The following is a 13154-nucleotide window of genomic DNA, read 5'->3' on the forward strand; positions in this document are numbered from 1 at the left end:
AGGGCAGAAATCATTATTAGTGGCAGTTAGCCAGCCAGGACCCAGACAGAATTTCAAAATGGACAGCCACCCTTCAACACTGGCTGTGGGCTCTCAGTATATGCTTGAAATATGCAGATACCCCAGTTCATCCAGCGCATGCGTTCCCAGAAACAGGAATGCTTATTGAATCAGTGTCATTGAGTCCCTTTGAAGAAACTCAGCACGGTTCGTGGGCAGTTCCCTTCCCTTCCTATCCTCTGTGATTGTGGCATGCCTTAGCCATGGATTCTTACAACTATTTGTCCTACAATTATTGGTCAGTCCTTTCAGCTTATGAAAATATGTATATATTTTTTTCAATTTTGATTGAAGCATAGTTGATTTACAATGTTGTGTTAATTTCTGCTGTACACAAAGTGATTCAGTTATACATATATGTACATTCTTTTTCATATTCTTTTCCATTATGATTTATCACAGGATATTGAATATAGTTCCCTGTGCTATACAGTAGGACTTTGTTGTTTATCCATCCTATATATATACTAGTTTGCATCTGCTAATCCCAAATTCCCCATCCTTCCCTCCCCCAGCCCCCTCCCGTTTGTGAAGTCTGTTCTCTATGTCTGCGAATCTGTTTGCATTTCGTAGATATGTATTTTCTATTAATGTGCTCTGTGGGGTAGTTTATATGTGTGTACAGATGCTTTTTGAAAAAGTATTCCAGAAAGTGTTATAACAAACCAGGTATTATGCAGACTACCTCTTCTTGTCTCGAGCTTTTAGCGCCTCTCTGTGTCTCCTAGACCTTCATCTCCCAAGACTCAAACAGTCAACAGATATTTCTTGAGCATCTGTTATGAGCCAACCCCTGTGCTAATGTTAAAGTGCTGGAGTTACAGTGGTGCAGAAAAAGGCTCTGTCCTGCCTCCTAGAGCTTATCCCCAGTGGAGAAGACAAACATTGAATGATTATGAATAATATCATAAATAGACATGGGCAGAGGGCGGCAGGCTGCAAAGGTAAAAGAAAAGGGTATCCTATGAGAGTCTGTCAAAGAGATCTGACCCAGTTTGGGATATCAGGGATGGCGTCACTGAAGGAATGACCTTTAAGCTGACCCGTGGAGCATGTGTGCTCGTTGCTAAGTGGACAAGGTGGGTTGCTAAGTGGACAAGGTGGGCGGGCCAGGGGTTCTGTTGAACAAGGGTGTGCGTGAAAGCTCTGAGGTGCACAAGGCCTGTTAAGGATTTGGAACTTCACTCTGTAGCCAGTAAGACAGCACTGAAGAGTTCTAATTAGGAAAGTGACATAGAGTATTTTTTAAAGGCTCTCTCTGGCATCAAACTGAGGAATGGATGGAGCAGGGAAGTAGTCAGGAAAGCTGTTGCAGTTGTCTGATAAGAACCGGTGGCAGCCAAGATTAGGTTGATGGAGAGAAGGGGACAGATTTAAGAGATATCGAGGAAATGGCATCAAAGAATTGGTGCTACTGGATGTGGGCCAGTACCTCCTAATTGCTCCTTCACTCTTTTTAAAATATCCTTTGCCTAAGGCTTCTCTGATTAAAGTAACTGTCTCTAAATCACAAATAAGCACATGGAGCTAAAATATTCAGATTAGGTTGTTGGTGTTCATGTTGAGGGTCCCCAAGACCACCCTCAGGCTCCGTGATTCACCAGAAGGACCCACAGGAGTCAGAAAAACTGGTATTCTCGCAGTTATGGTTTATTACAGGGAAAAGGACACAGAGTAAAATCAGCAAAAGTAAAGAACACACGGGGCCAAGTCCAGGAAAATCCAGCATAAGCTGCCGAGTGTCCTCTCCCAGTGAAGTCGCAGGAACATGCTTCATTCTCCCAGTGGCAGTGTGTGACAGCACATGCTCAGTGTTGTCCACAGGAAAGCTTACCCGAGACTTGGGGTCCAACGTTTTTATTGGGAGTCAGTCATATAGACATAGTACTCAAGTGACAGACTCCAGCTCCCTGGAGCAAAAACAGGTATTCACTAGAAATCACACTGTTGGCATAAACCATCTGATCACACTGGTGCCGTGTGGCCCCAGGCATATAAAAACCCTCTTATCAGGCGTTGTGTTCCAAGAGCTCAGACCTCAACTCCCAGAAGCTGGCCAAGGGCTTCTGAGAAGACAAGCTGAGGGGACAGGCCTTTCTTGGGAATGTACAGGGTTTGAGCAGCCCAGGCCTGCTCCCTTAACCCTTTCCTGCACAGTGTTGTAGCCAAGGGGGGCCTGGTACGCTCTGAGTAGGTGAGTTTTATGCTCCAGGCCTCCTTCCCGTGACTGCCTCTTCTCCAGTGCATCAGAACCTGGCCTAGAAAAAGTGCTGTCAGTGGATTGTAGCCAGGTATCGGGGACCACATGCCATTCCCAGCTTATACAAATGATTTTACACTTGAAGGGCTCAGTGACAAGGCTCGGGTAAGCCTGGCACGTACTGGAAACTTCACTCAGCAGAACCGGGGATATGGACTTTCTCCTATGTTTCAATCTCTACAGTAATTTCCATACCAGGTTTTGATGTCATTTTATCTATGGTCTGGCATGATTTTATAAACTCTCAGTGGTGATTGTCTACTTATTATGTTAGATCTTCCCATATTACACAGATAGTTATGCCTTTCAGAATCTTAAGATATTTACTTTCCCAGAAAACTTGGGGAATTTGAGAAGTGTTTGTTTTGAAAAGCAAAATATATGTGAGGTGCATGGCTGAAAGAGCATTTGCACTAAGCCTAGACTTAGAGAAAAATTTAATGTGAGACCGAGGGAATGTGCTTTTGCCAGGACCTCCATGAGTGATGTTGTAAGAACAAAAGCAATGCTACTATTTAAAATAACCAGAGAGGAATGAATCAGGCAAACTGGCAGTGAAAGGACTGTTTGACTGGACCGGAGATCAGTAGATTACAGATGACAAGTAAAGAGAAAAATGGTTACACTTGTAAGTATTGCTAATAAAATGCTCCCTGTGTCAAAAAATTAGTAATAACATTCTGAGTATACATAGTTTTGGAGAGGTCACCACTTTTCAAAGAAAAGGGTTATTAGCTTATTTGAAATTTTACAGTTAGAAAATATGATCACAAAATGGGTTAGCATGAGGGCTTGAATAAATGCCCATTTGAAGAGACTTCTAGTCCAGTGTCTCCTCCCTGTGTTATCACATTGTACAAGCTATTTAAATATCACTGAAGATGTTAAAGAAAAATTAAGAAACCACAGTACTTTAAGTGGAAATAGGGACCTGAATTGTTTAATTATTATTTTGTGTCTATCACATAGAGTAACTTGAAAAATTATGCAAGTGTTGAAAGAGACTGAATATAAGTATGGCAAATTTCTGTTAAACTAATTTGAGTTACTGATTAGGAAGACTTGACTATTTTCTTCACAACCCTGGTTTCATTTCAGGAGTATATTTTTTTCTCAGATTCAATTTGCAGTTATAACATTTCATAGTAAACTAGCTGTTTTTTAACAGTATTAACTGAAACAGTTGTGGAATCATTTGAAAGAAAATCTTCTGTTTTTTAGCATAATCGTGGATAATTAGGGGATGAGGTTACTACATGTAAGAAAACTACAGTTATAATAACAGCTGACATTTATATAGTGCTTCCTATGTGCCAGGAACTCTTCTGAGTGCCTTACATATATTATGCGATCCTTGTAACAGTCTCTGAGGTTAGATTTTAGTATCATCCCCATTTTACAGACGAAATTGAGGGACAGAGCCATTAAACAACTTGCCTGAAGTCACACAGCCAATAAGTGGTTTCAAATTCACGGAACATGGGTCCAGAGTCTGCATTCTAACTCACTGTGCTCTACAGCCACAGTTACAAATTAATCAGGAAATGAGGATGCCCTCACGTGTGATAGCTTAGCCAGTAAGGTAAGTGGAGATAAAGAAGAAAAAAAAAAATCCCCCATGTTGACCCCAAATATAAAAGAAAAAGAAATTTAAGAGCAGTAAGTTTTTTGAACGGTTTGCCCCTTGCCCCCAGGTGGAGTCTAGTAGGTATAACGGGGCAGTAATGAGTGGCTGCCAGAGCCATTGTCACTGAAAAGAATCCTTCATCAGCAACACTTGACAACCGGTACTGAGAATGACGAGGGAGCACGGAACTGGAACTATTGCCTGCCTCCTTGCGATCTATTCATAAAATGTTATACTGATAATAACTTTGCATTTGTATATTGTTTCAAATAGTAAAGAATTTAAACTTGGAGTTTCTGTTCTCTGGTGGAATCTCTTCGTGCTACCCTGCCCTAAAACATCACGTATCCAGAGTGGTTGGGGAATTGCTCCATCTGATTTTATTTCCTTTCATTGGAAAATCCTTTTTGTTTGAGCCCTTGTTGAAATCATTAGTTGCTGATGAAGATTCCTTTTGTTTCACCTTCCCCGGCCTCTTTTATTGCAGTCAGTCAGTTCCACGGTTTTCATGTTGCCGTGAAACTCAGTTGCAAGCCCAGTGAGGGCAGAGACCCAGCCTTATACATCTTTTCTGTCAGCCTGGCACAGAGGAACACACAGTGCTTGCTCTTTCCTAAACTGATTATAACATCTTTTACTGGTTTTGAAAAATAAGACTGGCACACCTGGCCTACTCTTCCTGTGGTTATTGAGGATCTTGCCATGATTCTGGTTCCTGATTGCAAATCTGAGTTAGGATTGTACAGGCTTGTCAATCTACCGGGTTTAAGATACTGAGCTTCCTTGAAGACAGGAATTATGGGGTAACCATATTTGTATCCAAAATACCTCGCACAGCATGTGGGAGCCCTGTGTAAATGTTTTAAGTGAATGCACAAGTGAGTGAATTGATGCTGCTCTACTGCATAACCTGAGATGTTGATTTTTTTTGGTTAAATCTTTTGTTGGAAATTTGCTTTCTAATATTAATCTTGATTTTCCTTTAAAACCGAGGGTGTTTAATGGGGCCTCCCACCTGGAGTTTTTTAAATCAAAGCTTAACCATGTATTGTTTTCATTTCTTTAATCATTGATTTTTTTATTATTAGTATTTTTTTTTTTTTTTTGGCTGCATTGGATCTTCATTGCTGTGCATGGGCTTTCTCTAGTTGTGGCAAGTGGGGGCTACTCTTTGTTGCGGTGCATGGGCTTCTCATTGAGGTGGCTTCTCTTGTGGAGCATGGGCTCTAGGTGCATGGGCTTCAGTAGTTGTGGCACGTGGGCTCAGTAGTTGTGGCACACAGGCTCTAGAGCACAGGCTCAGTAGTTGTGGTGAACGGGCTTAGTTGCTCTGCGGCATGTGGGATCTTCCTGCACCAGGGCTCAAACCCGTGTCCCCTGCATTGGCAGGCAGATTGTTAACCACTGAGCCACCAGGGAAGTCCTTAATCATTGATTTTTAACGATCCTATTTATGATTACTCTGAAAATATTGGGATATAAATTATTTGAATCCTTTTCAATGTTCAGTAACACATTAAGCACATTTTTATAAAAAGTCTCAATAATCTCTCTGTGGCATTTTTCACATGCTTATTTCATGCCACAAAGTGTTTAGAGGACATACAGAATAGAAAATAGATAACAGTATTTTTTAACTCTGGAAGATGAGCAGGAGTACCCAACCAAGAAACTCTTTCTGCTTCCTTTACACATCACTGGACTGTGCGTATTTACTTCTAATGTTTCCTGTATTCTCTGTTACCACTACAGTTATGTAGATCATTTTGTATATTATAATTTACAAAAGATTAAAATCTGGAATTTTGAAATTAGCTCAGAAATGTTGAAGATGCTTTTCTCCCACCACCAGGGAAAAGGCTAGCATGGTTGTCCCTGAAGAAAGAGAAGGCAGAGACGAAACGAACCTCGACCTCATAAGAGGCTGTGTATCTGCAGGTGCTCCCACCGACACACGCAAAGCCGGTGAGTCCTGCCCTTTGCTGAACACTCCTGCTGCCTGTGCAGGAGGCTGTGAGGTTCCAGAGTTTCTCTGCAGAAGCTTGGTTTTTCTCAGTAAGCTCTTAAACGTGGGTGTCTGCTCCCATACCCTGGTCTCAGCTGGCTGTTTACTAGCCACGTGTCCTTCCTGGATCTCGGGCTCCTCACCTGTAAGATAAGTGGGGTTGTGATCTACGCACCGGCATTGGAAATCAGCATTGGTTGAGATTCAGAATGTACTTTTGCCAAGAAACTTTTGTAAATGGTGATTAGGTTCTTACCTTTACCTGAAGAGGCCAGTTTGCCCATAGATAAAGAGTCAGGATTGTTGGGGTGCATTCCCACTTCCATATCTGTGTTTGTTGGTTGCTTCTTGGCGCTTTTCCAGATCCCAGGTGTGTGGTACTCTCACTGCCATGCAGCGTCCCAGCAGTGGCTTCCACTGAGACCTGCTGGATGCCACGTGCACCGTGGTCCAGGATTAGCCATGTCCCACGCCCCAGGCCTCGTTTGCCCGTGTCAGCAGCTGCTTTCAGCCAAGAGGCATGGGAAAAACAATACAGTTGAGCCCTTTTCTCCTTTGATGGGGTCCAGCGCAGTTAAAGCAGTGTGTCTCAGAATTTAGCATACTTAAGAATAACCTCTGATGCTTGTTAAAACTGTAGATTCACGGACCCCAGACCATAGAAATTCCAAATCAATAGATCTGAAATGGGGTCAGCATCTGATGGACGTGGTCCTTGGACCGTACTTTGGGAAACACGGCCTCAGAGTATCTTTTTTTTTTTTTTTTTTTCTTTCATGGTACGCGGGCCTCTCACTGTTGTGGCTTCTCCCGTTGTGGAGCTCAGGCTCCGGACGCGCAGGCTCAGCGGCCATGGCTCACGGGCCCAGCCGCTCCGCGGCAGGTGGGATCTTCCCGGACCGGGGCACGAACCCGCGTCCCCTGTATTGGCAGGCGGACCCTCAACCACTGTGCCACCAGGGAAGCCCTCAGAGTATCTTTTGAAGAAGATTCTTATTAACTCAGATAGGTTGGGGACATGTCATGTAGAACAACAGGATATCAGGCAATATGAATAAGGTAGTTTGGAGCAAAAAGGTACCACACAGAAGGCTGTTCACAGAAATCTGCCCTTTCGAGTTCAGTCCTCTAATCACTTGTGTTAGCTTTCCTTTGTTGCTGTAACAAATTGCCACAAACTTAGTGTCTGGAAACAACACACATTTATTATCTAACAATTATCATCTTAAATCCAAAGTCCAAATGGGTTTCACTGAGCTCAAATGAAGGTGTGTGCAGGGCTACGATCCCCCTGGAGGCTGCAGGGGAGAATCCCTTCCTCTTCCAGGTTATCCAGGCCGCCTGCATCCCTTGGCCCATGGCTCCTTCCTCCCAGTTCAAGGTCAGCAGCTCCAACTCTGAACTTCCTGCTTCCCTCTTTCATTATAAGGACCCTTGGGCGTACCTGGATAATCCAGAATAATTTCCCAATCTTGAGAGCCTTAATTTAATCACATTTCCAAAGTCACCTTTGCCGTGTAAAGTAACATATTTACAGGTTTCAGGGATTAGGACATGGACATCATCAGGGGGCCACTATTCTGCCTACAACAGCACTTTTGAGTCCTTCAACCAGCAGCGTTGGCATCACGTGGGAGCCTGTTAGAAATTCAGGGTCTTTGACCCTATTCCAGACCTACAGAAACAGTAGGTACTTTAACTCCATCCCAGGTGATTCATATGCACGTTAGTGGGAGAAGCTCTGTGCTCTTGTTTTTCCCAGCTTCTCCCATTTTCCCATCTCTGGACTCGTTGATACAAGCACTAAAAGCTCCAAATTTTTTCACAGCAGTCCGCAAGGCAGTTTATTCAGAGAACATTTCTAAGCATCTACTACGTCCTAGGAATTGGGACGACGATGATCAGTAAAATATGGTCATTACAACAGTGAGGGACCATAAAGCAGGGGTCCCTGACCCCTGGGCCACGGACTGATACTGGTCTGCAGTCTGTTAGGAACCAGGCCGCACAGCAGGAGGGGAGCGGCGGGTGAGTGGAGCTTCATCTGCCGCTCCCCATGGCTCCCCGTGGCTCACATCACCGCCTGAGCCATCCCCCCGCACGCACACACCCCAACCCCGTCCGTGGAAAAACTGTCTTCCACGAAACCAGTCCCTGGTGCCAGAAAGGTTGGGGACCGCTGCCATAGAAGAACCACAGAGGGAAGATGATGGTAAATGCTGGTATTTGTGAATTCTAAGTAAGGAAGTACCAAGAGACCCCAATTTCCTACCAGCTCTATTTAGTTTAAGGGAAATTGCCTTAAACTGTAAATAAACCTTTTTATAATACGGAAAAGTGTGGAATAACATGTCATACTGTGTAACCAGGCATCAGAGATTAACAGCAGAAACATAGATTTTTAACTTTGTGCTCTTCCATCTTTGAGAGTTATTCCTCAGTGACATTACTTAAAGTGCTTCATTTTCTTCATAGGCGGCCAGGAACAGAATGGTACCCAGCAAAGTATCGTTGTGGACATGCGTGAGTTTCGAAGTGAACTCCCATCTCTGATCCACCGTCGGGGCATTGACATTGAGCCAGTGACCTTAGAGGTCGGAGACTACGTTCTGACTCCAGAAATGTGCGTGGAGCGCAAGAGCATCAGTGATTTGATCGGCTCTTTGAACAATGGCCGCCTCTATAGCCAGTGTATCTCCATGTCCCGCTACTACAAGCGGCCGGTGCTTCTGATCGAGTTCGACCCCACTAAGCCTTTCTCTCTCATGTCCCGAGGTGCCTTCCATCAGGAGATCTCCGGCAACGACATCAGCTCCAAGCTCACGCTCCTCACGCTGCACTTCCCCAGGCTCCGGATCCTCTGGTGCCCCTCCCCGCACGCCACCGCGGAGCTGTTTGAGGGGCTGAAGCAGAACAAGCCACAGCCGGACGCGGCGACGGCCATGGCCGTGACAGCCGATTCCGAGACCCTCCCCGAGGCAGAGAAGTATAATCCAGGTCCCCAGGACTTCTTGTTAAAAATGCCAGGGGTAAATGCCAAAAACTGTCGCTCCCTGATGACCAACATTAAGAACATCGCCGAATTAGCAAGCCTGTCCCTCGACAAGCTGGTGCTCTTGCTGGGGAACGCGGCAAATGCCAGGCAGCTCTATGACTTCATTCACACCTCCTACGCAGAGGTCATCTCCAAAGGGAAAATGGAAAAATGAACGGTGGTGCCTGTTTTCTTTTCCTGTGACTATGCTTCTCAGCTGCTCCTTGCCTACCCTCACAGGTCTTTATTAATTATTAGCCCAGTAGCTCATTCTCTACCAGTCTTTGAATGATTAGGCTGTTTCCTGGGTCAGGGGACCAGAGGCCAAGGCTGGGCTCTGAACTTTGCGTTCAGGAATCATTTTTACTTCCCACGCCTGCTCTCCTCCTTCCCTGCACCATCCATGCCAGGTCTAATACGTTCCATTTTTACATGAGGTGTTGTCAGGATCAGGGAAAGTGTCTGCAGGTGTTTATAGAAGGCCATTTCTGAAACGTGCAGAAACTTAGGTTTCCTCCACAGACTGAAAACGCACCATCTTGTTCTTACCCTCTGTCTACAGAGGGGCTCCCAGGACACTGAGAAGGGAACATCTCTGCCATTCCTGACCTTTTCTCCCCTCCAGGTTTTCCTCAGCTGCATGCTTCTCCCACCTGTCTGCCTCTGGGATAAATTCATGGGGACTTCCTACTGCTAATTTAAGAAAGGCAGCTGCCTCTAAAACCGGCCAATCGGTCTTCTGATCACCTGAAGATAGGTAGCACATACTATAACTGTAACTGGATTGTTCAAAACCAGTATTTTTAAAACATAAAATGATTTACAGAATCGGATGGCGTGGGTGAAGGAGCCCTGAATGCTCCGTTTTTATAGCTATTTATCCTCCTAAGTCCCAGCAGAGTCTCTTAGACTTCCTCCTTCCCAGCCTCTCCTCACCTGTCCTGGGACCCCCAGCTCGGGTCCCCTCCGGGGTCTCCACCCCCCACGTCCCTGTGCCAGAGCAGCCTCCTGCGCCCCTGTGTGGGGACTGGCACACAAGCAAAGGAGGGACCCACAGCTTTTAAGGTTTGATTCTCCTTCCTTGAGTTGAGTCAGAAGGGTTGTAAGGAGATGGAAGGTCAATGCGTAGAATATATAAAAATCCTAAAGAAATATATATATATTTTAAAATCCGTAAAGAAAACAGTCTCATTCCAAACCTCCTTCTGGTCCTTAGTGAAGTATACGTACAGGACATTCACAGCATCTTTGTGCAGTTTTTAAACTTTTATATTGAAACATTATTAACTTAGGTATTATTCACATATTTAGTGATGAGTAGTAAGTTTTCTACCTCAAGAGCTGCTGTAGACATCAGTTCCGCTGACCGCATCACATAGGGTCACATTTTGTCAGCCGTGTTTTTATTTGTTACACTGTTGGAACTCGGAGTCGACAGTGGACCATGTAACGCAAAACAGTCTTCAACTTTAACTGAAGTCTTTCAGCTGTCATCTCCAAACCGAACCTTTCATCTTGATTTCTTGGTATGTTGACATATGTTGAAGTGTATGGATTTTGAACTCTCTACAAGGATACCACAAGAATGAATTAAGGGGTATCAAGGAACCATATTTGTTATCATCTAACTCTGTAGAGTGACTTGGAGAGGAGAGAAGAAGACAAGAAACAAAAATTAGTTTAAGGCAGAATAAAGATTCGGGCTGCTAATTTTGTCCCAGGGTTAAAAATATACCCTTGAGAATAGGAAAACAAAAATGTCAGGCACATATGTTAACTTTCACTTTTGTATGCATTTCTTTATTTAAGCATTCAGTCATAGTTAAAAGTACATTAAAATAGGTACCACCTCAAATAGTAATGGTTATTATAATTTTGCTTCACTCTATCCTTGAACTTCTGCTTGAGAGATGTAATTTCTGTTTTTTTCTCCTGGTATAATTCCACCTGCCTTTTATTGTTCTTTCATTACGTAAAAGGAAAATCCTAACAGAGCACATTCTTTGATAAGGGTTTCACTCCAAGTTAAGTTTTCAAAAATAAGCTCTCAAAGCTACCATTTTAAACAGTCCTTGTTATCTGCTACAACATAGAAAACAGTCTTAGTTGTATTTAGAGAGCCAGTGTCTTCTGGCTCCCAAATTCTGTTATTTGCTGTTCTACCTACTAGATGTCTTAAAGACAGTGCACTAGCTCATGTGTGTTTGAATTATGTACGATAGTGTCTAATGAACTCTAAAATGGTCATTATAGTTGAAAGGCTCTCACTGCCACTTCCTCTCCCAAATAAATAAATATATTTTAGTGTCTCCAGTTGTGGAAAGCCTTCAATACAACCATCATGTATTTACTTTTGCCAAATTCTTTTACAATTTTTACAATCTAAGAATCTTTGGCAAAGAACTAGAAATGCATGCAGTTGCAAAAAACTATATCACTTTATTTTCTAGCATCATTTTATTAACTTTGTCTTTTTCTTTCAAAATCACGAACATCCAGTTTACTTATGAACTCATGCTTAGCTTTTTAAAAACCTTTTTTAAAAACTTGAGACCAACATTATTCTAGTTTACAAGTTTTTTGCATAAGACTTTGAGCATATGAAATATTGTGAGAAGTCATTTTCAGTTTTGTTTAACTCACAGTGTCTCGCTTGATACTTTCTTAAAGTTATATAAGAAGAAATCATTTTTAATAGTGCCCTAAATAATATCCTTTTGGCAGTAAGTTACTGTTTCTTTAATCTGAGGCTTAGTATGTCTATATGTCTACGTATGTTTGGGCATGTCCAGAATGCAGTTTCCCAGCTCATGAGGGACTGAAAATAATTGTCTCATTTATCAACCCACTGAGACACAGAGGGTTAAGTCTAGATTCAGTTGTGTTGAGATAACAGAATATAGAGTTAATAAATGGCCTCCAGCAGGAAAACCTACACTGAAGTGAATCTGGAGAAGTGGGTGAGGGGAGAAAGACAGGAATTATTAATCTTTGCTTTAGTTTTTCAAGCATAATTTGATTTTCTTTTGGCTCAGAAAACTTCTTTAGGGAAATTCCCTTTTCTTTTGTGTTCAGTTTAACCTACAAATATCCCCTTAAGAACCAACATTTTAGGAAAACTCTTTTCTCAGGCTTGGGCATATTAAAATTTACCCAGACTTTGACATGAGTTGTCACTTCTCTTCATTATTTTGCTTTCTATTTTGGTTTATAGCTATTTCCTGTCTGATTCTGGACTTCAGTGCTTAAGTTACCATCTCTATCCATGGGTATTTGGTGGCCTACACCACTGTTGTTTTTTTGATGTAAGGGTATATAAGACAAAATTTGTATGGGAGGGAGAACTAACCATTTACATCAATTTGTAACAGAGTTGTTTGTGTGTGTTTTAATAACGTGTATTTATTCAGTATTCTCCTCAGCATTCTGTGGGCAAAATAAAAATAACCATGTATAGTGAAAGGGAATATATTCCCAGTACATTATAGTTACCAGTGTGTTGGTAAATATAATTTAAAATTCAGAGAATATTTAATTGGTTTTTTTTATGCAGAGTAAACGATTAAAGCTGAAATGCACTTTGAACCACTGCTTTGGCATTTGACTTGCTTCGTAAACCCAGTTTCTAAGGCATCAGAGTATTTTTCTTTTGGTTATTTTCCTTTACTGTTTTTCATTTTGTAGCATGTGTTCTTAAGGAGGGGGGAAAACCATTCTCCTTCTGAAAATACTCATTTGTTGACAATGTAATGAATATGGGGTAAGTATAATGCCTGGGACACCTCAACAAAGATTAATTTCCTGCCACCCCTGACTCATACATTTTTGTTCCTTTAACGTTCCTTTTAAAGTTAAAAGAAGTAAATTACTCTTTTAACACATTGCGAATTTATTGTAGCCTCTTAAACAAGTTAATCATTAGTTTACTAATTGACTCATTTCGATGATTTAAGTATTTTGCTTCTGCTTTGAAATGTAGAACTGAAACCCTCTTTAACATAAGGTGTCAGACAGTTTATTTCTCAAAATGTTTTAATGTCCGAATACGCTGGTAGAATGACGAACCCTTACTCAGTAGTAATATAACTCACATTTATTAGCATTTGTGCTTTATTTAATCCTCATGGTAAAGCCATAAAGGTACTATTACTTAACATCCTCTTTTACA

The 13154-nt window shown here is 42.3% G+C and overlaps 1 protein-coding gene across 2 annotated transcripts in view; it reads left to right on the forward strand.

Moving 5' to 3' along the window:
- Window positions 1-12526, forward strand: part of ERCC4 (ERCC excision repair 4, endonuclease catalytic subunit) — a 34878-nt gene extending 22352 nt beyond the window's left edge. For both annotated transcript variants that reach the window (XM_028499029.2, XM_007108461.3), the window contains 2 exons: window positions 5800-5912; window positions 8428-12526. In XM_028499029.2, coding sequence (XP_028354830.1) covers window positions 5800-5912; window positions 8428-9161 — 847 coding nt within the window. In that variant the 3' untranslated portion in view covers window positions 9162-12526. The remainder of the gene's footprint in view (window positions 1-5799; window positions 5913-8427) is intronic.
- The last annotated feature ends 628 nt before the right edge of the window (window positions 12527-13154 follow it).

The sequence above is a fragment of the Physeter macrocephalus genome, chromosome 14 (genome assembly GCF_002837175.3).
Source record: "Physeter macrocephalus isolate SW-GA chromosome 14, ASM283717v5, whole genome shotgun sequence".
Lineage (NCBI taxonomy): Eukaryota > Metazoa > Chordata > Mammalia > Artiodactyla > Physeteridae > Physeter > Physeter macrocephalus.